At 51.9% G+C, this 26,931-nt stretch overlaps 1 protein-coding gene and 1 long non-coding RNA gene across 3 annotated transcripts; one reads left to right on the top strand and one right to left on the bottom strand.

Moving 5' to 3' along the window:
* Nucleotides 1-1,618: 1,618 nt before the first annotated feature.
* Nucleotides 1,619-14,968, bottom strand: NAA40 (N-alpha-acetyltransferase 40, NatD catalytic subunit). 2 transcript variants are annotated; one of them, XM_015249917.3, is made up of 8 exons: nt 14,693-14,968; nt 8,820-8,915; nt 7,806-7,858; nt 5,422-5,517; nt 5,191-5,349; nt 4,949-5,032; nt 4,459-4,536; nt 1,619-4,228 (listed from the first exon to the last, which is right to left on the bottom strand). In XM_015249917.3, the coding sequence occupies exons 1-8, from the start codon at nt 14,696-14,698 to the stop codon at nt 4,087-4,089; spliced, it is 714 nt and encodes a 237-aa protein (XP_015105403.2). In that variant the 5' UTR covers nt 14,699-14,968; the 3' UTR covers nt 1,619-4,086. The 2 variants fall into 2 exon arrangements, with proteins under 2 accessions (XP_015105403.2, XP_072826286.1); XM_072970185.1 differs by lacking the exon at nt 14,693-14,968 and adding an exon at nt 11,827-11,909.
* On the top strand, nt 14,016-22,384 carry LOC140698812 (uncharacterized). Its single transcript, XR_012076788.1, has 4 exons — nt 14,016-14,030; nt 15,031-15,223; nt 16,820-16,904; nt 21,579-22,384. It is a non-coding gene; the product is annotated as an uncharacterized lncRNA (long non-coding RNA).
* Nucleotides 22,385-26,931: the final 4,547 nt, after the last annotated feature.

Here is a 26,931-nt window from a genome sequence, read left to right as displayed (position 1 = left end):
GGATTAAATGAGGTGACAGAAGCAAGAGAGCATTCCGGTGCCTGGCACACAGCAGGCACTAAGTGTGGGGGCTGCTGGCACCGCAGGGGCTCACTGTGCCACTTCCTTCCCCACCGCAGCCAAGTAACACGCCTGCATCAGGCCGTCCAGTCTCCAAGGGGCCAGACTGCCCCAACTGCCCCAGACTCGGGACCTCAGGTGGTGTAGAAATGGCCTCTGTTGCACTTAGAGGGAGAAGCAAAAACAACTAGAATGAACGTGCCCTTGTTTGAAATGACGGCTTTCAAAGCCTGGCAGTACCCATCCGGTGAGCAGGTTTCCCGCACTGGGGAAGCCCGCCCCTCTCATCCAGCAACTGTGCCTCTTGCTCCACCCGCTCCCTGAGGAGATGGCGTTCCAGCAAGTGCCACTTGAGTGAAGAAGTCTGAGCTGCAGCTAGGGGAGCAGTGAGACAGCAGCAGGAGGCAGCCATTGTGGGGGACCAAGGAGGGGACCCGGCCACTTGGGAAGGTGGGAGCGGAGGGTGTAGCTCAAGCCCCCCAACCCTTCCAGCTCTGGCCACCCACCCTGCAGCAAGGGAATGGCCATTCAAGGAATTCTTTCTGGGAATTCAGTCCTCAAGGAGCAAGAATTTGGGGGGCAGACTTTGGCACATGAAGACTCTCTCTTTTCCCAAGGACCATGATGCCTCCTTCATGTCGCCAAGGTAAGACAGCTGCACAAACCATCTCCTGGCTGTGCCCCGGCCCGGGGCTAAGGCCGTAAGACACTAGCACCCACAGGATAGCTGTTAACCCTGCTCCTCTTTCCCCAGATCACCGCCCCACCAGAGCACAAATCCTCCGTGTGGCTTGGGGCCCTTTCCACCTTCCAGCCGACGTGATCACCAAACAGCAGCATGAGGATGCTGGCCCTACCAGTGTCCACAAGAAGTGCTTCTGAGCCCTGGCTCGCAACCCACTTCCTGCCTCTGCTCCCGGCTCACCCGGGGCCAGGCACAGGCAGAAACCCGCCTGGGAGAGAGGCTGCACAGCTCCATCTGCCACACTCGGGGGGCCGGAGGACCCTTCCCCAGCTCATAACTTTCCTGCCCTGTCAGGCCTGACATGAGCTACCCTTCCTTTGGGCCTGTGTCTTTTGTGAGGGGAGGGAAGAGGGCGTTGGAGTCTTTTTAAGAGACAAAGAATATTCTGAGTGACCCAGTAAAGTAAAAGGGAGGAAAGAAACAGACACTCTCGTCTATTCAACTCCCACACAAGTGCTCTGGGACCTACGTTTAGCCACAGATGTCAAATGTCACAACGCCTGGCTTGGGACTCTGCTATGTGCAGAGGAGGCGCCCCTCAGCAGGAGACCTTTGACCTCTACCCAGGGTTCCTGGGAAGTGGCACAGGCGCCTCAGCAGAAGACCTTTGACCTCTACCCAGGGTTCCTGGGAAGTGGCACAAACACACGCGTTCGGTCTCAGTTTCCACGTCTGGATGCTCGCCCCAGACACCGAGGTTTTTCTCAGCCTGAAATTTCCTTCATGAGAAGGGGTGTGGGGCCATGCCAGCTACATGCCCCTCCGTGGTTTAGGCCCAACACAGGGCACCCCAGCATCAGGAGCTGTCCTAGCAGCTGAGCAAAGTGTCTTTTATTTGTGACATACAAATACAACCAATGCGAAAAGAGATCACTTTTTCCCTTTGATTCCAGTGATAACAGATCGCTAAAGAAAAAAAATATATATATCAAGGAGTTTATCTTCAACACATCCTCTAAAAAAACAAAACAAAACAAAACCAAGGTTAAAAAGAACCATATGTGTGTCATATACACATCTGACATCAACGAAAATAACCTGAAATAGGGTGGATACAACTGAAAAAAAATTCCAAAATTAACATTTTAACATGCCCCAAACAATAAACAAAAAAAGCGTGGTACAAGAGGCCTGCTAGGTTTCTCAAAACCAAGACCTTTGGGAAGAGATGGAGAAAGACTGATGGTCGAGAACTGAATGGGCTCAACATCAAAAACAAGGTGACCTGCGGGTCTCAGGCAGCGCCTCCCCACCCAGCCCTGACCCCCAGCAGCCCTTGGGAAGTGGGGGGAGGCAGCTGGATGAGCAGGACCTGGCAACAAGCACCGTCAACCAACAGGCTCAGTGCCAGGTGTTCAATGGAAAGGCAACACACACTGAACTCACCTTGTGTGGGATTCACACTGGGGCCCCTTCTGGTCCCCTTGAGTGGGAGGTATCAGAAATCCATGATCTAAGACAATAAATATTTATCATTCTGTGCCCTTTGAGAGACAGCAAGGATCAGAGGAAAAATTCTCCCTAAATATGCTTCTGTTGTCCCATGGTTCTTGGAAGGAGCCCTCCAATGCCCTTCCAGCAATTAACTCTTCCCCTTGGGTAAAATCCCCAGGAGCTGGCAGGGCAGGGGCAAAGGTGGGCTTATTCCAGTGTAAAGCTGCAAGGCGCTCTCCAAGGGCGTGCCATGTCCACTGCTGGCAGGTCAAGAGCAACAAGACGCCCCCAACACAGGGCAGGGCTGGGCTGGGGAAGGAGGCCGTGTGCACAGGCCCTGTCCGGACAGGAATCTGGGGGAGAAGCAAGAACAGCTCCAGGGACAACCGCCAGCACAGACGGCCTGAGTCAGGGCAGAGGGTGGGGCAGGAGCAGACTCTGAGGTCCGAAGGACTGACAAACTTCCTCAGGAGCAACCTCACAAAAGCAGGACCTTTGAGACACTCCCTAAAGCAGAGCTCAAAGTTGTCCAAGGGGAGGTGTCAGGTGCTTTTTCCTGGACAAGGATTTGGTCATTTTCTTTCCCGGAAGGGGAACAAGGTCTAGAGATGGGGCGAGTCTGAGCTCTGACCCCGCACCCTCTCTATCCCATGAGAGGAGAGGAAGGCCTTCTCGCCACTCCTGGCCGCTGCTGCAGGTGACGCGGCCACTGAGAGGTGCTCCTGCTGCAGCTGCACGGCCGGCCAGGGCAATGGCACTAGTGCCTCACTGAGGCAGTGAGGGGCGAGGCTGGGGAGTGCAGGCAGAGGTGCCTGCTGCTGGCTGGGGGCTCTCCAAAGGCGGGGGGAGGCGGTGGGGAGGGATCCACCACCTTCAGAGAGCTATCAGCACCAAGATTTGAGAGGGAATGGCATCAAATATGCCAGAAATGGGGGTCCTTTCTAGGGGAAGACAAGGGGCTCCCTGATGTTACCCCTCGAGAGTAAGAACAGGGGTATCTGGTGTGGGGTGAGACGCAGGGGGAGAAAAGCAGTAAGAAGGGATGGAGGAGAGCAGGCGGGGCCTCCGGCTTTTTTCCACGAGTGAAAAACTCGAGTCACTGTCATGAGATCAAGAGGTTAAGCTCAGGATGCAGCCAAGTCCAGAAGCCCAGAGAAGCAAGAGTCTCCACGGCAGGTCCCATTCGACACCTGTTCCTGGTCCTCGAGAGAGAGGGGCAGCCCTCCCCCCAGAGTCAGCTGGTCCCCTGGACAACTCCATGCTAACTGGGGATCCACAAAGGCACAGCCAGAAACAGCCCCCTTGCTTCCCTGTGTTGTGGCACCAAAGACCTTCCCAAGGTCTCCATCAGAGCACTCCATCCACAAAAGACAAGTCTCTCAGAAGCCTCTCTGTGCCCAGATCTTACACCGAGTCCATTTCTCTTTGGGAACTAGCCAGACCCTGACGGAGGGCTCCAGGACTTTCATAGAGGTGGGTATAAATACTCCATTTGTCCAATTGTGTGTGGGGTGGTTGTCAGTTATCCAGCGTAGGGAAGTTGGGGAACCCTAACTCGAGGGCGTAAGAGCCGAGTGAGAAGGCAGCCACTGTGGGAGGATGCACCTCGTGCCCAGGCCTCCGCCAGCTCTTCCTGCAGCATCCTCTCCTCTCGGCTCCCTCCTGGCACTCTGCTCTCCTAGGAGACAGCAGGGGGCAGCGTGGACCACTCCTTCCAGGGTTCTGTGTTCTCAGGGTACAGCCTGGCACGCACAGGGCTGAGGAGGCCACAGCTCTGAGGGCACCTGGCAAGTGGCGTGAGACTAGGGAGAGAACAGGCCTTGGAGAGAGCGTTCTAGCTTGGGTGTTCAGTGGCAGCAGCCACCACAGTGCCCGCCCGTGTGGGAGTGCTGGCTGTCCCCAAACTTGGTCCTCCGGCTCAGGATCTCATAGGAGCAGTCCTCCCCACAGCAGCCGGACATGCTCGGGGAAGAGTCGTCGATTTCAAATCTGCAAGCAGGCAGGAGGAAAGGGTTGGCTACAGGCAGCTAAACACCTTCCTCGCCAGGAGTGAGGGCTCAGGAGGAGGGCAGGGGACCAGGCACTCCCACACCATTTCCCCTACCCCCCAGCCCCATGGACCACTGGACCGGGAGCTCAGGGGTCAGGACGGGGAAAAGACACGGGGGCAGGCAGCTCCTATGGCCCAGACTGTCCCACACTGGGGCCCGGCTCCTTACTGTAGCGCTTCTCGGAAGAACTGGTAGGCGCCATGATTGTGCTTAAATACCGTTAACATAACTTTCTTCATCTGGGTGCTGAGAAGAAAGCACAGAGAACCTTACAGAAAGAGAAACAGGTGCTAGATCATATGTCCTCTCTCATGTCTCTGCCTGCTGTCTCCCATTTGCTCCTGAGGTGCATTCCTGAGCCTTGACTCTAGCCCGAGTCTTGGGCGCTCGGTACCTCCCGCCATGATGGGGCCGGTCAGGCCCCACCCGACTGGTGGCCTCTCCTCGTCCTCTCCGTCACTCAGGCCCGGAACAGGCACTCAGAGGTGCCTGCCGCACTGAGCCACATGTGCGAAATCCAGATTCACAGCAGGGCAGGAAGACTTACTGACAGGGTTCTAGATGCCTTTCTTCTAGAACATTCCTATTAGCCTTGTCCCCCACGGGAGATGCCTCAGAGGCAGCTCCTTCCAACTGAGTGACAGTGGGTGGCCCTTACCTGTTGGCCATAAGCTGCAGGATCTGGATGAGGAACTTCCCCAGGCCTTTCCGCCGCACCTTGCTCTCCAACTGCACTTCGTAGCTGGGTAAAGGAAGTCGGGGGTGAGCATGAAGAGGCTGTGAGGCCCATCGAGGTGCCCATGGCCCCGGGCAACCCACTGACCCAGACAGGTGCGCCAGACTCTGCACCAGCTGGAGGGCCTCCCCGCCCCAGCGCCCACTTCAGGCTGGGGCTCCTACCAGTACAGGACTTCATCCCCGCACTCCACATCGAACCGGAAGTGAGAAAAGGCAACAGGGACCGAACTGTTTTCCCAAGCGATGAGATACCAGGCACGGTCATCCGTCATCTCCTCCCGTTTCTCTCGGTCCTTCCAGCCCCACTCACTCTGCTCATACCTGGAAGATGGGGGCCGTCAGGACAGGGACTCTAGGGAGAAAGCCAGGCTCCCCTACAGATGGTGTGCTTACATGGTCTGCATGTTGGTCTTGGTCAGGTCGAAGGCCCAGTCCACGGTGGCTGGCTCCAGGCCGGACACCCGCTTACACTCAATGGAGACGTTTAAGCTGAGAAGAGGAAAAGGAGGCATTTGAAGCCAGAGACAGGCCCAGCACTGCCCGCTGCCTGACACCCTGACAACGAGGCACGCCTGGTCACAATTAATCTACAGAGAGAAGCCGAGCCCAGACATGACTACAGAAGGTGCCTGTGAAGGAGCTAAGCCTTTCGGGCCAAGATTAACAACTGTCATCACCCGCCCACCACCCTGACCACAAGTCCCATTTCCTGCCTCCCAAGCAGAGCCTTTATCAGACTCGGCACTTTGTCGACTTCTGTCCCTCTCTGCCCTCTCCACCCTCTCTTCTGTACTTTGTTCTAAACACTCGTGTCTTCTCTGTTCCCTTAGTTCCTGCCCTTAGGCATTTTCCTATTGCTTCCATTTCAGAACCAAGTCCTCACCGGACCCCCTGTGGGACCTCTTCTTTATGATCTACCAATCTCGCCTGTGAAAGTGGCTGGATGACCTCAGGCCCTTCAAGAAGACTAGGGCCCACACCCCCTGAGGAGTCCTGCCTCCTGCTCCCCCTGGGGACAGAGTGGGTGCTCTCAGCTGATCAAACAGGGTGGATCGGGGTCCAATCCCACGCTCTGCTTTCCTACACTAACGAATGCTGCAGGTGTTAAGGTATCAATCTGCTCTTTATTCCTAAATGAATTAAGTAAATCACATGTAAACTCCTTGGCCAAACAGTGAAATTATATTCTCCAGGTGGTGTCACATTCTGAAAGGACTGATACGACTCCTCAGAGGACATCACCACTGGAATCCACTGTCACCTTGGCTGAGTGGCACGCTACATTGAGTCGCGCATGTGTGCAGCCTTGTAAATTTGGAACTTCCTGGCTCTGAAGAGCCTTCCTTTCTTTTTAAGTACTGACTGTGTAGTGGTCAGAAAGGCCCAAACACAGCACTGCATCTGTCTTAGTTCTAAATTTTCCAGGGGCCGGTTTTCAGCATAAATTTTCTACTAACCTGAGTTATTTAGGTACACAAAAGTAGGATCACAACTACACAAATCACACACAATTCCAGGCACCAAATGAGCCCAGAGTCAGCCAGCAATGCCTGCGTCAGAGCTGTTCTGTATTTCTGGAGGTCAGAGGGAGTGTGCGATAAGGAACACTGAGAGACATCACAGTAAGGAATCTCGAAACTATGTCAAAGGACTTCCCAGTTGAATGACAGAACTTCTAGAGGAACTGCAAAAATCTGACCACAGACAGGAAGAATAAATTACTGTGATACTATGGAATTCAGACACAGCTATGAAGGGCAAATATACTATTACCTACTATAGCCGTTCCCTCTAATTCACATATTCAAATAAATAATTCATGTATCTGTATTTGTCTTACTCATTCATTGAAATACTTTCACATCAGCTGCTACTTAACACAGCTGGATATATTCTCTGTCCTTCTTAAAACAACCCTGCAAGTCTGGTATCATCATTCTATTTAAGATAAAAAATGAGGCTTGAAGAGGATGTTGACTTATCCAAACACAATTAGTAAGAGGTACAGTTATGATTCAAACCCACAGCTATGATTCTATAAAATCACAGCCTGTTTTTTTCCCTCAGCCAACAGCATCCCCTCCCCCCTTTCTGTTCTCTTGGTTTATGAAATAGGTAGCATAATCTGTCTTACCTGAGGTGCTGCTGGCTGAGAGAAAAAACAGATCCTACAGTGAACTGGATTAGTAATAACAGCTAACACTGAGCTAGCTTTTAGTGTGCTCCAGGCACTAACATTTGACATCTAATCCTCCTGATGAGTCCATGAGGAAGGTACTATTATTAGACCCATTTCTGATTCAAAAATTGAGGCACAGAGAGATTAATTTGTCCAGGGTCACAAAACCAGTCAGCAGCTTTTAAAAATTGTACTATATAATCAGGGAAAGAACACTGGACTGGGAATCGAAAGCCCCCTCAGCCGTCAGGGAGAAACTCCACAAGCTCAGACATCTCAGTCTGCTTCTCCAAGCCTCAGTTTCCCCAGTACAAAATGAGAGAGTCAGCCCAGATGATTTTTCAAACTTGTTTCAACTCTCTGCCTCTTCACCCAGAGAAAATAACAAGTCTCAAGGAGACATCAGTCTGAGATTAGGCAATCTTTGCTCATTCGCAGATTCCTTTATCACCTCAACTGGGGGATTTTATATCAACAGGGCACTGGCCATCCTGTCTGCTTTTTCACTAACAAAGAAGAATGAGAAAATGTGGGTCTGAGGAAGCCTCCTCTGAAAGGTGAATTCCTGAGGACACCTGGGGAAATGCAGAACACTCACCCATTCCGATCATATTTCTTGAACACTGGGAAAGCCTCTAAAGGGTCTCCGAGCTGTGGAGGGAAAAAAACAAGGAGTAGTACAAACTCTCACCTGGCAGAGTCACAGGCTCTGCCCTGGAGTCCCGTTATGCTGACCCATGTGTGAGCTCCCAGGCCCAGGAGCAGCCCTTATACGGACCCTCCACCTGCCTCAGCTCTGAAATTACACGTAGGAGGGAGACTCTGGCAAGAAGGCCCAGGTGTGTGAAGTTGGCTTCATTTGACAAGGTGAAGAGAAACTTCACTGCCCAATACTAACACTGGCCTCCGGGCATAAAACCCGCTCACCTGACCCTGATGAGAAGAGAAGGCCCCACCTTGATCCATGAGTACTTCTCAGAGGCCCCCAACTAACCCCACCTGGTCAAAACCCAAAATGGAAAATCATGTCCCTGTGCCACATCCTATTGTGACTAATGAATAACAAAAACCAGGATACGGAACGGGGCAGGAAGGGTGTCCAGAATCTTTCAGGTTCCACTGAAAACAGAGCTGCTCCCAGTCAGACCCACCACGTGCTCAGAATCACTGTTACTTCTCCCCGACTGTGGTCCCTGGAAACCAGGCCGCTGCGTCCCCTGGTCCCCAGCACAGCCTGTGGTACCTCATAGGCGTGCAATAAATGTTTGAAGGAAAGAATGAGAAAAAGATACCACATTTTACCAGTGAGGATTCCTCCCCAAAATGCAAAACCCTAACAAAAATTTCTCCAGACCCTCTTCTCCTGGTAAGGAAGGAGCCCCACAGAGAAAAGCAGCCACTTCCACTTGAATCCACACTTTCCTGCACACCTGGCCCTTCTGGAACCTCTCCCAGCCTTCTAGCCAGGCTGCTTTTCCTCAGCAGCAAGGAGGCAGCAGAGGCGTGAGTGGGCAGTAACACAATTCTGCCACAGGGTGGCACCAAAAGAAGTCAAATTAAAAACCAAGCTGAAGTTCCAGGAGGAAGGGACTGGGAAGGAGGGGAGAGTCACCCTGTTGGCGGCATCCACTTTGGCACAGACAGCATCCATGGCAGCTCGCTCCTCCAACCGCTTCTGTTTCTTCTCCTTTGCTTTGCTCGATTTCCTCTGTAACAGGGAAAAGCAAAGGTGGCTGGAAGGCTGTGGCCAACCAAAAACTTGACTTTCCCTTTGGAGAACCAAAGGGTCAGCCCCTCATGTATAGGCCTGGTCTCAGCAGCAGGACACAGATCCTGGCTGCCGCATCCTTGGCTGAGTAGGAAAGACCCAAGCACTTCCAAGTCATGAGAGTGTCACCAGGCTTCTTAGCTTCCCTATCTGGAAAAGGACTGACCCTTGGATCACTTGTGAGGGCCCAGAGAGAGTAGGTGACACTTGCAGCAGAGCCTGGCCCCCAGCAGCTGCCTGATAAATATTCACTCACTGATTCCCTCCTAAGGAGGGGACAACTAATTTTGGACACATTCAGGGCAGGTTTCAGGGAGGCAATGACATCTGAGGTAGGTGCTGAAGGCTGTTCTAAGTGTATATTTATTCAAAGCCTTTTAAGCGTCTTCTGACTTCAGGAGACAAAGATCTGGTCGGGGGGTGGCCCCTTTGGGAGCTGGGTCCCATTTTTAAGCGAGGGCCAGGGCACTCTGGCTGAAGGAGACAGGGTTGTTCCCAGGAATGGCTGCTCAGCCAAGGCCAATGAGTGGCAGGCACAGCGAGCACTTAGTGGCAACAAGGGGAGAGTGAAGGGCCCCAAGGGGTTCATCTGGGGACAGAGGCCATACGGACACGTGGTCAGCAAAGCCAACTTGCAGGGCACACAGGCAGCAGGGGAGGAGCAAAGGGAGGCTGTCCTTACACAGAGAAACAAACTACAAACTGCCCATAACTGCACTCAGAGCAGATCCTGTTTGGAGACTCATGTCAGGTTTTCTCAAGTCTAAATGGACTCTTACCCTCTTATAAAAACTGGTAACACAGGGAAAAGAGATCAAGGTCTGCGGTCTGACAGACCTTGTCCAGAGCCTATTTCTGCCCTTTACTCCCTGTAGGTCTTAGGACGAGACACAGCCATTCTCTGAGCCTCCTTTCACCTCATGAGCAGGTCCGCTGAAGGAGTAAGCCCATGAGGGTTACTATGGCCTGCGCTCAATAAATGACGGTCCTCATTCTCACTCCCAAGGAGGAGCTTAACAGTATACGTAATCAGAGGTGCTTGCCCACCCAGCCCAAGTCCAGAAGGCACCCCAGAGGCACTAGGAAGATGCTTCTGCTTTTTCCCAATCGCACTGCCTCTTCTGACCCCACCCCTCACTTCCCTGACCTCATCAGAGACAGGTTTCACTTTCTCCAATCCCACCTTAGCTCTGATGCTGACTGGCCCAGGAAAGCGTGAGTTGAAAAACCAGCGGCTGGATAAATTCTACCCTTGGTTCCCCAAGGAACAACACTGCTTAACTCCTACTTCAAGCAACCAGGAGGCAAGAGTTCCAATACCAGGAGCGCACAGGAATTTCTCTTCCTGGTATAAACTTGACCAACACCAGCTGTTTACTACCTGCAGGCGGAGCACTGTGTGGGAAGCCGGGCTAGAGCCCATTTCTTACCTCCCTGGAGGAAGGAACAAACAGACGGGAACAGACTGCCTTCGTACTGCTGGGATCTGGGGACAGAACAAGCCCCTCTCTACCACACAGAGGTTTCAGAGCATCCATATTTTCTCTGGGAATTTGGATTTCAAGACAACATTGAGAGATACACTGATCTTACAAAACACTTTCATAAACATTATCTGGTTCAATTCTCAGGGCAGAAACCACCACCTCATTTACACGTGAAGAAACTGAGGCTCAAAGGGATGGCGTGACTCATTCAGAGGCCCCGAGGGGAGACAGCAGAGGGGGGACTCACCCCAGGGGCTGGGCTGCAGAGCCAGCATTTGTTCTCACCGTGCTGCCTCCCACCAGGAGAGCCTACCCCAGCATCAAAAACTTTCCTAGCTCTGCCAAGATAAGGTCACAATGAGACCTCAGGAGCCCTCAAGGCAGCTACTTGGCCACTCATTTCTCATTACCCTGCCGGCTTGGTAACAGCTGACATGACATGCCAACACGGCGCCGCCCCAGACCTACCTCCATACTGAGGCAAAGTAAGGAACAGGGAAACCTGAGGCAGAGGGTCACCAGGGCTGTGTGATGGGGCAAAATGAACATGAGCTTTGGCGTCAAACAGGCCAGGCCATTGCTCCTCCTGCCACCCCCTGCGTGACTTGTGAGAACAACTCTATGACCAGGAAAATGGGGATGCCACTGCTGGCCTCAAGGAACAGCTGCCAAGGACAGGTCAGAAGTCAGCATGCCCTCATGATAAAGGCAGGCTCTCTGCCTCCACCCTGCACATCAGCTCTCTTTGCATGACACAGAGCTGAAGGATGGAGGGTGCTGGAAGGAAAGTGTGACTCAGGGGACCCAGAAAGCACCAGAAATGTAGGTCCCCTCCATAGTGTCTCATTTCTAAGCACAAGAGGTAAGTAATTCCTAAGCACAGCAGCAGGAGGGCCAAGCCCAGCTCCCAGGAAGTTTATGGGCTCATTTCTGCAGGGGAACAGGTGAGCAGGTAACTCTCAGTGAGGCTTGGGGCTGCCATGGCCTGAGACTTCGGATAATGAAAGAGCCCCGTATGCCTCTTGCTGCCTGCATGCAGGGCACGAGGCAGGCTGCAGCAGGCTGGGCCAGACAGGCAGGGCCCTCCAGCAAACCTAGCACACCCTAGGAAAAGTGGTCTCCTACTGTTCCAATTAGCTCTGCCCTGCCTTATGGAGGTACGACTACCCTGCAGGGACGCAGGAAAATTCTCCTAATTAAAATGGGAAATAAGTACAGTGAACAGTAAAGCTCATTGCGGTTAAGTGTCTTTCCCAAGGGAGCTTTATATAATAAAAAGAGTGTGGGATTTTGAGTTGAGAGACCCAGATTTCATTCTCAGCTCTTCCACTTAATAGCTGTGTGACTTTGGGCAAGTTACTTACTCTCTTTCCAGCAAGTTACTCAGTTTCTCCGAACCTCAATTTCCTCATCCATGGGCTCACAATGCCTATACCTTGCAGGACTGCTGTGAGGACAAAGTGATACAATGTACTAGATACAAAAATTCTTTATTGTAAGGACTTTGTTTACAAGGACCTATTAGTGTAGAACACTCTGCTGGTGCTTTAATAAAGATGATTTACCTTAATTTTTGCAATAACCCATTAAGGTATGTGTGCCTACTTCTCTGATGAGAAAACAGGCACAGCGAGGTTAGATACTTTTCAGGGTCACAGAGCCAGTGAACAGAATTCTCAAAGAGGTCTTTCTACAGCCCTCTTCCTCCACTCCCCCTAAACTGCACACCCCATGAGGTAGAGGAGAGGTCACATCTGCTTTATTTGCTGATGTGGACCCAGCGCTCAGCAAACGCTAGGTACTCAGTTCATACCTGCTGAACGAATCCTCCAAGATTCAAATCCAGGTCCTTCCACTACCTCAACTAAATCTATGTGGCACTTGTTACAAAGTGTGATGAAACGTTTTCACATGCAGCTATGAAAACTCATCCCCTATCAAAGTAGCATCTCTGTGACTGCTAGTCATAATAGCAGCTCCAGGACTGCTAGGGGTCACACAGAGAAATTAAAAAACAAAAAAACACCCAGACGGGGGCATGGGGCACCTTTCAGAAAAAGGATTTGGCATCCCTTAGGTTTTCAGTATCAATGCCTCCATCCCACAAAGAATCCAGAATCCAGGAAAAAAAACAAAACAAAAACAAAAACCCCTCTGTTTCTGGCAAAGGGAGACAGAGCTCTAAATTCCAATTCCTAAAAGACAACTTACATGTGGCAGCAAGCATGAAAGGACTTTGAAGAGAACGGTGCTCCACCTGAGGCCATTCTCTCTTAGCCTGTGGTCTAGGCCGTCAAATGGAGCAGGGCCCTCTGCTGGAGGGTGATCACTAGGAACCATGACCTTCTGACACTGTGGTGGAGAGTCCATAGCCCCCACCCACGAGGAATGAGGATAACGAGAGGGTTCCAGCTGTTTCAGGGAGGAAAATTCAAGTCTCTTTTGCAGTGAGCGTTAGGCCAGAAGAGAGAAGGTAGACGCTGTTCTGAGAAACACACCTGCAAACTATGAGTAATAAGATCAGGGCCCTAAAGGAAGCAGTGAGGATCGCAGGATCTCAGAGGCCTGCTATTTCAACTCAGCCAATGAGGAAGTACTAAACCAGAATGGCATGTTATGCTTCTTGTTTTCTGTTCAGTCTGGAGTGGCTGGTGCTGGATAGACATTTACCAAGTAATACCAGGGACACAAGGTTTTACTTAGTTTGAGCAAGAGCTGGGGTCTGGGGCCTTTCACTAGAATCTAGGTTAAATATGCCTAAGGTCTCTAGACTTGATTTTCTACACAGGAAGTACACAGTATCCAAAAGTCCTTGTTGAAACATGATGGTGTTTTGACATGGATTACATAAAGTGCTTTGACATGGATTAGACAACTGTTTTTGTCTAACAAGTTGATTTATTCAGTCAATAACTGAGTGGAGAGGGAAAAAAAATCTAGGTTAATAACAGTAGAGACAAACCCAATGGGTTAAAAATAGCACAAATCTATTTTAGATAACTGAAGGCTGAGAATACAGGCAAAAATAACAGCCACTCTTTAAGAGGCACCTATGTGGCTATCTACATCCACTATACCATTTTTATCCTCACATCAGTCCTAAGAGGGAGGTATCATCATCCTCATTACACAGGTGAAGACGTTCAAGTCCACAAAGGCTGTGTCACTAGCACAATATCATGCTGCTAGCCAGAGAAGATGGGGCTGAAACTGAGGTATCTCTGGCTCCAAAGTCAGGGCTCCCTAACACTGGTGGAAAGTTCATGTAAAAACCAGGATACCTGGTACCGGGAGGGCCGGTTATATTTTTAGGAGAGTGGCTGATGCTATTCTAATTGGAACTCAGGTGACCACACAGGACATGCCAATAACTTCTGCCCAACCCTCTATCAGCACAGGCCAGGGAAGGGCAGAAGATGCACCTCCAGGCTGCCTTGTGCGTAACAGGTGTCATTATCCATCCGCAGCTGGGCCATCACCAGGGGACCCTCCATTACGCCCCTACTCATCTTCCGCACACCTCCCCCATAAAAAGCCACCTGCAGAACGAAGGCTACTAACAGCCTAGGTAATAATAAGACCCATTTCAGTGCATCTGGTAGGCCTTGAAGGTGGCCTCTGCCGAAAAGGAAGAGAGTGTTTTTGGAGCAGGAGGAACCTGGTGGAGAGGTTTCGAAAGAGATTCGGGAAACTAGCTTCGCTGAGAAGACGAGTAGCGGGAAGCACAGCGGCAGGGATTCAGGAGCCCTGAGTCGGGGTCTGGTCCCCAGTCACTGCCCGTGTGACCTTGGCTGGGTGCCTTCTTTCCTCTGGGCCTCGGTTCCCTTCCAGCCAGTGTTGGCCCAGGATGTGGGAAACCACGAACCCGGTGACAGCCGGGTGATGGGACTCCTGGGGGCGGGGAAGAAGACCCCAAGGACCGCGCGGGGGCAGGGGGAGACCAGAAGACAACACGTCCTGAGGAAGGCAGGGGCGGGCGCGACGCGAGGGCCGGGGGCACCGGAGGGGGTGGGGCCAGAGGAAGAGGCCTTCCCCAGGAGATTCCCAGGCTGGGCCGAGAGTGGGGACACTTCAGACTTGGGGAGTCGGGTCATGTGGGGGCTGGAGGTCACGTGAGGCTGGAGGGGGTCGAAGTCACGTGAGAGGGTTCAAGGAACAATGGGGGCACAGGGGGCGAGGGGAGCGGGAAGCCCTCCCGACCCTCGTGTCTCCCCTCCCTGCCTCACTCACCCCCATGGCGGCAACGGCGGCGGCGGCCCTCAGCTCCTCCTTCCTACACTTGCCGGCAGGGAGGCGGCAACGGCAGCAACAGCGGCGGCGGCGGCGACACCAGAGCGGCAGCAGGCCCCGCAACGCGCATGCGCTTCGCGAGCTCCCCCGGCGCGCCCTGGCGGGCACCGCGCCGGCGCAGAACTCGGGGAGGGGGCAGCGGGGGAAGGCGCGCAGGTGGAGAGCTGGGGAGGCGGGCCGAGGGTCTCACACCCGACGGAGGCGGGAGGCGCGGAGCAGCGTCGCTCTGGGAATGACGTAGCCCGGGCCCGCCCCTTCTCCCCTGGCTGTGTCTGTAGCTATGGCAACGGCGGCGCAGCGCTAGGAAAAGCGCGCTGCTGGGCAGTCGAGTGGACAGCAGTGCTGCCCCTGCGCTCCACTCCACATCTCCCACGCCGGCCTGGGTCAGCAGGTGGAGTGCTACCTTCCCAGGCGACCAAACGCGACACGACTTCTGAAGACCAGCCCCTCCTACAACCCTCGGGCACAGGGGTAGGTGGCTTTGGAAAATTTCCCACCTTCTCGATCGTGAACTCTGAAATTCCTTTTCTAACCAGTCATTCACTCTCCATTCATTCGCTCTCTCAATAAACATTGACTGGCACCTAAACCTACGCTGTTCAGAGCCCAAGGGGCACGGAAACGAGCAAGATGCCGTCGCAGTCCAAAACTTACTGTTTAAAGGGGAAACCGCCATATAACAACTGTTTAATGGAGAGTAGAAGGTGCTGTGAAAATGAGGCATCAGACGTCTTGAACAATATTAATTTCAGTCTACCCCAGCAGACTAGTGTGACCCCCACTTGGCCTGCAACAGAATCATCTGGGGAGCCTGAGTGCTGTGCAGGCCCCTAGAGCCTACCCCCAGAATCTCCAGGGGCGGAACCAGATTCTTAGCTTCTAAGAGCTCCCCAGGTAGAGTACTTATGAATATCAGAAAACTGCTGCCTAAGACAAACTTCATAGGCTTTGTCAGGTTTTGCTCATTGTCCCACCTTCTGCGCTCAGCACAGTGGTGGTCCCCAAAGAGTCAACTCAAGCAACATTTGTTGAGTGCCTACCATATGCTAGGCACTGTTGCAGGAAGCAGAGTAAACAATAATAAACAGAAAAGATACTGTCCTGATAGATTTTGTATTCTGGAAGGAAGAGAGAGATAATAAACTATATGAACAGATAAAATACATAGCACATTAGATGAAAAAAGTTTTGTGGAAAGAGAATGGGGAAAGTCAGGTTTATAGTTTTAACTAAGATGTTCAGTGAAGACAAAATGAGGAGACATATGTAGAACACATGCTTAGCATGCACGAGGTCCATGCACGAGGTCCTTGGTTCAATCCCCATTACCTCTATTTAAAAAAAAAAAGAATTAAAATTTATTAAAAAAAAAAAAAAGACAGACCTGAAGGGTATTAGGGAACAAATCATGAAGCTACTTGGGGAAAGGCATTCCAGGCTAGGGGCACAGGCTGGGGTACAGCTACTGTAAAACTCCTCAGGAGGAGCAAGATTAGAATGCTTGAGAAACTACAGGTAGTACAATATGGCTGGAGCAGAGTGGGCCAACAGGAGAATAGTGGGAGGTGAAACCAGACCATTAAGGGGAGGATCACTTAGGGCTTGTAGGTTTTGAAAGACTTTGGTGGAGACTAGAGAGAGCTGGAATGCCACTGGAGAGTTTGGAAGGGGTAGTAAGGCTGGCTTATGTGCTCATATGACCACTGGCTGCTGGGTTGAGTAGGGAGCATAGGGGCAAGGTCAAAGGAAGGGCAGTGTAGAGGCCACTGCTATAATCTAGGCCAGAATGATGGTGCTGACACCCACCCGCTGGATGGCAGTGGAGGTGGGAGAAGTGTTCAGGACGTGAATGTGTGTGGAAGGTAGAGTCAACAGGACCTGCCAATGGACTGGATGTGATGTGGGGTATGAGGGAGAGGGGAGTCAAGATACCTTCAAGGTTTTTAGCTTGTGCTGCTGGAAAAATGGAGTGACTTCAACTGAGATGTTTGGAAGGAGCAAGGTGGGTAGGGGAAGGGAAGACTTGGACTTCAATTTCCACCACCTCAGGTTGAGATGTCTTTTCAGAGAGTCACATGGAGATGTGGAGTAATCAGAGTCTGACACACAGAGGAGAGGTCCAGGCTGGAGCTACAAATTTCAGCATATACAGGTATGGATGGTATGTAAAGCTAGATGAGACTGGATGAGACCATGGAGGGAATGTAGGTAGACTAGAATGAGTGAGTCTTTGGCCTGCATCCCATTCCCTGGTCAGAAAATCTGGTTGCTAGCACTCAGGGGACCAGAAGAGGGAGCTAAGGTGGGAGGAAGGTGGCCAAGGTAGAAAGAGGGGACTTCTGAACTTACGCTTGAAGAGAAGGCTTGGGGTTCCCAGGGGAGGGAACAGTATTTGCAGATCCAAGGGAGCCTGAAGGGCTGGGGCAAGAGCATTAACAGTGAGAGAAGCGGCAAAATGGGAATGAGGCTCAACCCTCACCCCAGTGCAGTCCCCTACCATGTTTTGGTTTCTCTTGACTCCTCATCCACATTGAACTTCATGGTCAGCTGTTTCAGGGAACATATGCCCTGTGCCCTGTCTCTTCTGCCACTCCCTATTCCTAAGTCTGCTCCCTGACCCCCGTCCCCACCCAGCTGCAGGAATTTGCTGGACACCAGACAAGGCCTGGGAGGTAAGCCCAGTAGTCCATTGGGCAGGTGACATCATCCAGGCCCCCTAGAGGCCTGAGAAGCCCCAGTGCCCTATTCCTGTACCTTAGCAGCATCCTTCTCCCTGGAGGGCTGCCCCTGATATGGGCTCTCTCCTGCTCAGTGCTTCCTTGGTCTCATGGGGTAGTGGACAGAGTCTGCTTTGGAGTCAGACCAGTCAGCGTTTAAACTTCCTCTCTGCTACTTAAGGCCTTTGTGACTTTTGGCAAGATGCCTCAAGTCTTTGAGACTCAGGTTTCCTTATTTATAAAGTGAGACCTCCCAGAGCTGTCATCTTCATCATCAGCATCATCTTCCAGGGGAGGTTGTGAGAATTCAATGAGCTTAAATGAGATGAGAGATGGAAGGCACCTGGTATGGACTGGGGCAGAAAAGGAATCCCCTCCCTGGGTACAAAAGGACATTCCCCCACCCCCACCTGCTCCCCTACCATCAGTCCTCCCTTCCCTAACACATCTCTGCCCTGGCGACTAAGCTGCCTCAGCAGCCACTCCCTCCAGCTCCTACCTCCGCCTCTCTGATCCTTCAGGATGGGACACCTTTTCCCACCTCTTTTCCAGGCCCCGCACCCATCCCACCTCCTTCCTAGACTCTCCGTCCTCCTAGTACAGCTGCTCCCCTAAACACTCTCATTCCACAGCCCTCAGCTGCTCCCAAGTATTCATTCACTCACGTGCTCAGTGGAGGCCTGGGGGCAGCTACTCGCTGTAGTCTTCCGTGCTGGGGAACTGCCTTGGAAGTTAGCCCTGCCCAACGGGCCGGCACATAACTGCACCGCGGGGGACTGATGGGCAGACTTTGCACCCTGTGATCTGCTAAGGAGAAGCCCTCCATTTCCCAAAAGGAAAAAAAAAAAAGATCAGAGAAGAATCTGAATGCCCCCATCCTCCCCTCCTTGCCACCTGAGGAGCTGAGCCTCTTCCCCTCAGGACCCCTCCTTTCAGTCACCCCTCCCTTCCCCAGCCTTCCTCAACCCTCTGGCTCCTGCCTGCTCTCCACCCACCCCCACCCCCATCTAAAAACTTTTGGAAAAAGTGGCCAACCCTAACCCTGTCTCTACCTCCTTGCTTCTCCCGCTGCTCACTCCTCCACCTGCTGCAGCTGCTTCTCTTCCCACCGCCCTGTGGAAGCCTCTTCTAACACCTCCAGCCATCTTGCTACCTCCCAGGGACACGCCTCAGTCCTTATCCTTCTGGGCCTCCCTGCAACATCTGGCCTGTTATGCACTTCTTCCTTGAAACTCTCTTCTTTCTTCGTCATTTGTGCACTGCGTATCTCCCTCTTTCTAAAATTCACGTCTGGTTAGCCAGTTAAAGCCCTCAGAGGCTGCAGGCTCCGTTTAGGGTTAGAGGCTGCATGTTTGACCCTGTTCTCCTGGCCAGGGCCCCATCCCCACACCTTACCTTTGGCCCTGCAGTTCCTTTCGCCAGAAACCTCTTTCCTTCTTGCCCCTGGCGTCCCAGCTTAGATGTTGGAAGCCTCCTCTGGCTCCCATAGCTGGCCCCAGCACTCTCCCTGGGGTCTCCCTATGCCTCGTCCTCCCCTGTTGCACTGCACTGTGGTCACTCACCCCCTCATCTCCATAGGGCTGCAGGCTCCCTGCAGCTGGAGGCCCTGCTTCTCTCCTCCGCTGCTGTCAGCAGTGCCAGATACAATACATGGGGAAAACTTAAACTCACTCTTTATCTGAAATTCAGATTTCCTTGGGTGTTCTGTGTTTTTGTATGCTATATTTGGCAACCTGAACTTCTGAACCCCCGGGACCCAGCTCAGTGCCTGACATAGACACAGAAATGTTCGTTGGAGGTATAACAGTGGCTGTGATGGTGGCAGGGACAGGTGCTGTGGGACATAAAGGGGAGGTAGCAGGCTCCCCAGAGGAGGTGACACCTGAGCCAAAGCAGATGGAGATATTAGGTCATGGCCTCAACCAGCCCCTCCATGGGTATGCCGCCTGTAGTGGGTTGAATAATGTGTTCCCACCCACACACACACAAAGATATGTCCATGTTCAAGTTCACCTCTGGTACCTGTGGATGTGACCTTATTTGAAAATAGGGTCTTTGCAGGTGTGATTAAGTTAAGGATCTCAGGATGAGATCATCCTGGATTTAGTGTTGGCTCAAAATCCAATGACTGTTGTCCTTATAACAGAAAAGTGAGGGAGGTTTGAGATGCACATACAGAAGGAAGATGGCCATGTGAAGACAGAAGAAGAGACTGAAGGAATGCAGCTGCAAGCCAAAGAACACCAAGGATTCCTGAGAGCCATCAGAAGCCAGGTGAGAGGCATGGAACAGATTCAGTCTCAGCGCCTCTGCAAGGAACTAACCCAGCCAACACCTTGATTTTGGACTCTTGACCAAAATTAATTGCTGTTGTTTTAAGTCATCCAGTTTGTGGTACTTTGTTAATGGCGGCCCTGGGAAACTAATGCACTCCCAAGGCTCCATCTTTCCCAAGTTCAATCTATAAGACTCTTCCTTCATGACCCTTTGCCCCCAGAATCCCTTCTAGTACCAGATCTCTCATCCAGCCTTCGGTAGCCAGCCACCAAATGGCCCCAGTGATACTTATTTTCTGGTATTCATGCCTTTACATAGTCCCCTCCAACACTGAGTAGGGCTGATGTATGACAATAAAATACTTCCAAAGTGACAGTGTGTGATTCCCAAGACTAGGTTATAAAACTTAAGACCAAGTTCCTGCCTTGGTCTCTTGCATTTTTCCCTCTGGGGAAAGCCAGCCATCATGCTATCAGGATGCACAAACAGCACCATGGATGGGAGGAACTGAGGCTTCCCAACAGCAGCCAGGCCCACTGGCTAGACAAGTGCATGAGCCACCTTAGAAGATGAATGTCCCACACTAGACAAGCCTCTAGGGAACTGAAGCCCAGCCAACATCTTGGTAGCAACCTCATGGGAAACATTGAGTCAGAACCACCCAGTGAAGTCATTCCTGAGATTCTGACTCAAAGAAACTTTGGGTCATTTGTTACACAGCACTATTGTGGCATAACTCATACAAGGCAGTTAGACGTCGTGCTTGTTACTCTCAATGTCAGGGTCCACAGGCCCCACCCTTGACATTAGAAGTCAACAGCAGGCAACAATTGGTGGCTGTATTGAATGGCCTCAGGAAGGTGAGAGGCTGCTGGACTGCCAGGGCAGAGAGGGAGCCAGGCAGTCATCTAGCTTATCCCTCCTCTACAGCCAGGGAGGCCAAGGCCAGAGAGGGGCCCAAAGGTGGGAGGGGGTGAGATGTCCTGACTTGGAGGCCTCTTCAGGTCTTTGTCCAGGTAAGTCATGCCCAATCTGCACACACCCCTAAGCCCAGAGGCCACTGCCCAGGGCTCTGTAACAAAGCACCCAGACTGGGTGGCTTAAACAACAGAAGTTTATTGTTCTGGAGGTTGGAAGTCCAAAATCAAGATGTTGGCAGGGTTGGTTCTTTCCAAGGGCTGTGTGAGGAGCTGTTCCAGGCCTCTCTCCTTGGTCTGTAGACGGCCATCTTCATGATCACATGCTGTTCCCTGTTTATGCCTGTGTGTGCAAATTTCCCACACTTACAAGGACACCAGTCACATTGGACTAGGGCCCACCCTTAATGACCTCACATTAATTTGATTACCTCGTAAAGTTCCCATCTTCAAATAACGTCACATTCTGAGGTACTGGGGTTTGGGCCTTCAACATGCAAATTTTGGGGAGGACCTCTTATAATTCTTCGTTTCCTGGCCTCTTCTCTCTGCCTCCCTGCCACTCATTTCGTGCCCACAACAGACATCACTAATCCCACCTACCCTTTCTGTGAAGCAAGGTGCAGACCCAGAGCCCTCACCAGCAGTTTGTAGGCAGTCTGTCCCCCAGTATGGGCTTGGTTAAGACTGCAGGGGTGGGGGGTGTAGCTCAGTGCTAGAGCACATGCTTAGCGTGCACAGGGTCCTGGGTTCAATCGCCAGTACCCCTGTTGAATAAATAAATAAAAATAAACCTAACTATTGCCTCGCCAAAAAAAAAAAAAAAAGATTGCAGAGGAGAGAGTCCTAGATTCAATCCGCGTTATCTCCATTAAATAAATAAATTTAAATAAACCTAATAACCTCCTCCCCTAGGCAAAAAACAAGATTGCGGAGGACAGGGAGGAGTCAGAGGAGAAGATGGACATAAAAGCTTGTTGAATGAAGGACTGCATACATCTAAACTGAAAACAGTTCAAAATCCAACCACCTGTCTGTCTGTTCCAGGTTATCTGTCCCTGCAGACTCACCACTGGGTCCCGTGAGCCTGCTGTCCATCAGGAACTGTAGCCCTCTTTGCTGGTTTTCATCGTAGGAAATGTGGGCACCTGGGGGCCATGACTTCAGGGCCAGAACCTATGTCTGCTGGGGAAGAGACATATTGTAGTTCAATCAACAAGTATTTCTAAATCTAAGATAGGCACGGCTTTGTGTCAGGGGGATGGGGAGGGCAGCAGGGGGCAGGAGTGTCTAACCAACTGCCAGGCTTCCTTTTTCCTTGCTAACAGAGCCCCAACTGCTCAGGTGATGGGTGGAGATACCAGGATGTCATGGCAAGTCTGCTGGAACACAAACAGGATGAGTCTAATCCAAGCATAGGAATCCTATGCCCCTTTGCTGGGGATTGGTTTAAGGGGCACAGGTGGGTTCAGAAATTTCTGAAAAATTTTTCTCCCTGATAAAAGAGACATGCCAAGGAGAAAGTCCCTGCCCTCTGTCCCTCCCCTTCCACTCTGGAAATTGTCCTCTGAGGATGGGCTGCTCGGAGCAGCTGCAGCCATCTGGTGACTATGAGGGGAAGTCTTCTCATGCGTGGAAGAGGCAGAGGTGAGAGATGAGAAGCAATGACACTGACCTCCACACTTCTTAGGAGAAATAATAAAATGTCCGCTTTGCTCCAAGCACCATTGAATGGCGGTTTCTCCTGACAGTCAAATGCATCTTCATTGGAAGGATGTGGACGCAGGGATATGAAAAACAGGGCTCTGGCATCAGCTGGTTGGAGATCTGTCCCAGCTCTGCCAATTTCAAGCTGTGTGATCTGAGGCAGGTCATCAGGTCATCTTCCGAAGCCTCAGCTCCTCACCTGTACAATGAAAATAATTAGAATACTTGCCTTGTAGGGCTACTTCAGAGGAAAAGGAGATAAAATAGTCAGGGATTTTGCACACTGTGGTTGTTACCTGTGAGCGTTCAATTTGTTTGTCATTCATCCACTAATTTATTCAACAATAGTTGAGCATCTGCTATGTACCTGTACTAATCTAGGGTCTGGGGAATACAGCTGCGAAAATAATATGGACTCGTAGAAGCTGGCGCTTTCTATTACAGTAAGTCTTTAGCTATGAGGAGCTTCTAACAGATTGGCAAAACTCCGAGATGATTTGGCAGAGGTGATTTTCTGGGGATCAGGCAGTGTAGGTACCTGTGGAGTGAAAGGGACTGGGGCAGTCAGGAGGGCTCCCCTGAGGAGGTGGTGTTTGGGAGATCTGAGGAGGATTCTCACAGCAGCTGTTTGTTGAGCACCTACTGTGTGCCAGGTGCTGTGGAGCTGTGGGTACACAGGTGAGTAAGGTGGGTGCCCTGCCCTCTCAAGACTCACCACTTCAAGGAGGAGATCGACAGGTAAACAAGCAGGTGGTTACATTAGAGTGTGGTCAATGCTGAGATGGGGAGGGGGCAGATACCCTAGACAGGGTAAAATTGAGCTTCATTTTGCAAAGCAAATGAGAACCAGTCAACAACAAAAGATTGTTGGGCAAGGCTTAAGTGTAAGTTCACAAATGGAGTAATGTTGAGAGACATAGTGGTTCAGAGGCTGTGGTTGCAAGTGACAGAAAACTGAAATCAACCAGGCTCAAACAATCAAAGGAATGCATTGGCTCACATGACTAAAAAGTTCAGAGGTTCAGTGGCTTCAGGTGAGGTGGCTCCACAGCTCAGTTATGTCACTGAGAAGCTAGTTTTTTTTCCCCATCTCTTCATGGTGTCATCCACAGTGTTGGCTTTCCTTGAGGATCAAAGATGGCAGCAAACACTCCTGGCTCAACTTCCTGGACTTCATCCCATATTTATAACATGCTGATTGGGCCAGCTTAGGTCTCTAGTCCACTTATGAACCAATCACGATGTCCAGGGCCTTGGGAAAGGCTGACATCGGGGTGGGATCAATTCCCCAACACCACAAGGATTCCCCGAAGGAGAAGGGCAAAGGGGGAATGGATGTCTGAAGGCCAGATTTGGAAGGAGATTATCAAAGGATAATGAGAAGCAGAGGATTGACTTGATTAGATTGGATTTGAGAAAGATTGCCCCAGCTGTTGAATAAAGACTAGATTAGGAACTATATTCAATATCTTGTAATAACCTATAATGAAAAAGAAGACAAAAACAAATATATGTATGTATATGGATGACTGAAACATTATGCTATACAACAGGAATTGACACAACATTGTAAACTGACTATATTTCAATTAAAAAATATGTGGTTTCAAGAACAAATTTAAAAAAAAAAAGAAGGGGGCAAGAGAGAAGGCAGGGAGACTGTTTTATTAATGGGGTGAGAATGTTGACTTGGAAGTGACGCAGAAGGAGGAGCCCAGGGCATTTCCTGTTTCTACTTTGGGTACCGGTGGGAAGGAGAGTCAGGAGGAGGGCAGACAGTGTAAATGGGTAGTTGAGATGTGGAGACCCATTTTGGACAGGCTGAGCTTGCTGTGTCTGAGAGAAAACTGAACACAGAGGTCCAGAAGACAGTTGGTTGGGTAATGGGGGTCCAGAGGCAGGGAGATGGAGGTGGCAGTGTCCACAGCTCCAGCAGTTCAGGGTTGCTAAGGATGTGGCCTGGGACTGAAGGATCAACCGGGTTGGAGGCCGGGAGGATGAGAGCTCACTGTCCAGTACCACCCAGAGGGAGATTGAGTCAGAGGTCCTTTGGCTTTAGAGATGACAGTGACCTTGGCAAGAGCAGTCTCCATGGAGTGGCAGAGGGTGATGGGAGACTACCGTGGGTGGGGGAGTGTGTGGGAGTGAGGACAAGGACGGAGGGGTGTGAAGAACACTTGTAAGAAGCCCAGCTTTAAAAATAAAAGAAAAATTAGAGAGAGAGAGAGAGAGCAGCAGTAGCTTTAGCTGAAAGGAGTAGCTAAAGGTAAACCTGAGATAGAGGAAGGTGTGTGTGTGTGTTTCTGGGAGATAGGAGGTTGGAAGGGACATCTACAAATGAGGGAGAGGGAAGGAACGGAATCTCTGGGTGTAGGGGATGGCCTTGGAAGGAGTTCCTCTCAGAGGCTGCATTTCTCTCTGGAAGTGGGAGGCAAGGTCATGTGCTAAGAACCATGCAGGAGGTGGGGTGGTGGAGGAGGAGCACATGCAGGGCGGGCTGAGGGAGTAGGAAGGATGCTTACAGCCAAGCCAGGAGCCCTGAATGGGCCCTGTTGAGCACAGCTGGCTGGCCTGCAGGAGTCAACTGTCCCAAAGGACTGGCCAGGCATGGGACATGCAAATAGGTGGGCCGGGCCAGGGTCTGCAGGGTGAACAGGGTATTCTGGGGCACCAGGTAGGGCTTAGCAAGTGGTGAGTAGACCTTTTTGGCTGGATCAGATACTGGCTAGAAAAGCCTTGAGTACTGGGCTGGGAGAGCCGAAGTTCCAACTTCGCTAGGAAGGCGAAAGGGAACCATGGAAGGTTGTTGAGCTGGAGTGGGACCTGATTGAAGCAGTATTTGAGTCTGTATCCAGCTATGTTTGCATGATGGATTGGACAGATAAGACTGGAGGCAGGAATCTAGAGCAGTAGACAAGTCAGGAGGATTTCAAGGGTCAAATGTCACAGAGGAAGAGCTTTTCTCTGCAGAGTTCAGACCCAGGAGCCCCAGGTGGCAATGGCCTTCAGCTGGTCCACAGAGCCTGCCCTGGCTTCAGAAGGAAACTTCAGATACAGATTTCACTTACATTGCATCTGAGATGATGTTAGACCCTCCCAACAATCAGATGAGTTCAAAATCATTGTTCCCTTTGAAAGATGGAGGGTCTGAGGCTCAGAGAGGCCAGGTAACTCATCTCAGGCCACACAGCAAGCAAGAAGCAGAGCCAGGACTCACCTCAGGTCTGAGCTCCTTGGTCTGCAATGCTCCTGCAGTTTTCCTGCGGTTCCCCTCACCTCTGACACTTTAAGGGGTTCTGCTCCACCTGACTTTGTTCTGGGAGGTTCTGGGTAGCTCTGGGCCAAGGAGAAGTTCTGGGAATTGGATCTAAAGCTCAGTTGGCCCCCGGGGCTCTTGATCCCACGCACTTGCCCCGGGAGAATGGGCTCCTCAGGGTGCCAGGCTCAGCCTCCCTGGGAGGACATTTGTGGCCAGGTTGAGGAGGACCCCTCTAGGTCCACGCTGTCACCACCAGAGGGCGCCAGTTGCTGCCCAGGTGAGGGTGAGGGGAGGCTCCCTTCCTGGCTTCAGGAGAAACAGGGGCTCCCAGGTCTGGAAGCTGCCCCCTCGTGGGTCCAGGGAGCCCCCTTCACCTTCTCGCGGCTCTCAGCTAAGGTCTTGCTGACCCTTCCGCCCCAGTTCCTGCTCTGCTCAGGGAGTCAGATTTCCTCGGCGTGGGTGTCAGGAAGCCTGGGGTCTCCTTGCTGACCTCCTGCCTGGCTCTACTCTGCCCTCCCCCAGCGCCACTCACAGATGTGCCGGCCTCGCCTCCTTCAGCAACCCCTCCTCACGCGGCCACAGTGCTGAGCCCGTGCCAAGCACTGGATTGTCACCTCTCAGCCTCTTCACAACCCTGGGCTGGTGCAGGGGATTACTAACTGGGCCCAGAGAGGAGGAGGGCAGCACCTTGGGCTACAGTGGACCCTGGGGGGTTTAGGGGGAGGGAGGTTGAGTGGGTGGGGAGCCCTAGAATGAGCTGTGGCCCACGTTCCCCATTTTTCTAGCTTCATCTCCCCACTCCCATCCCACCTCCAGCCCAACTCCCCAGCTGCTCGTCCAGGTTTCTCCTTAGGTCCTGCCACCCTCCCTCCTCCACCCCAGGGCCCGCCTGCCTGCCTGCCTCCCTCCCCAAGCTTAGCCCCTTGGCTGTGGCCACTGAGGGCCTGGCCAGGGTCCCAGGCACCACACCGCAGCGGCCAGCCTCGCCTGGCCAGAGCTCGGGACAGTCCCAGTCTGTCTGGCAGGGCTGAGGGTTCAGGATTGGTTGGAGCTGCCCACGCCTTTGGGAGGAGGGAGGCGAGAGGGGAGGCCAGTGGCTTGCTCAAGGTCACCCTCTTTTTCTCTCCCAGCATCCCTGTTCCACCTCTGTCCCCTCTGCCTCCTCCCTCCTCGAGGTGAGGCAGAGGGGACAGAAGAGCCCAAGGAAGAAGGCTCTGGGGGCTTCTGGCATTTATTTATTCAGCAAATATTGAATGCCTACTATATGCCAGCCACTAAGAACACAGCAGTGAACACAGTGGA

This window comes from Vicugna pacos, chromosome 10, assembly GCF_048564905.1.
Source record: "Vicugna pacos chromosome 10, VicPac4, whole genome shotgun sequence".
NCBI lineage: Eukaryota > Metazoa > Chordata > Mammalia > Artiodactyla > Camelidae > Vicugna > Vicugna pacos.
The sequence above is the reverse complement of the archived record's forward strand: the minus strand, read 5'-3'. Positions and strand labels throughout refer to the sequence as shown.

Bases quoted from the DNA above. Each gene is read 5' to 3' on its own strand.
- NAA40 (XM_015249917.3), bottom strand. The intron at 5,033-5,190 runs GTAGGAGCCCCA...TCCTTTACCCAG, and splicing joins GGGGATGAAGTCCTGTACTG to CTACGAAGTGCAGTTGGAGA. The intron at 4,537-4,948 runs GTAAGGGCCACC...CTTTCTTCTCAG, and splicing joins CTGCAGCTTATGGCCAACAG to CACCCAGATGAAGAAAGTTA.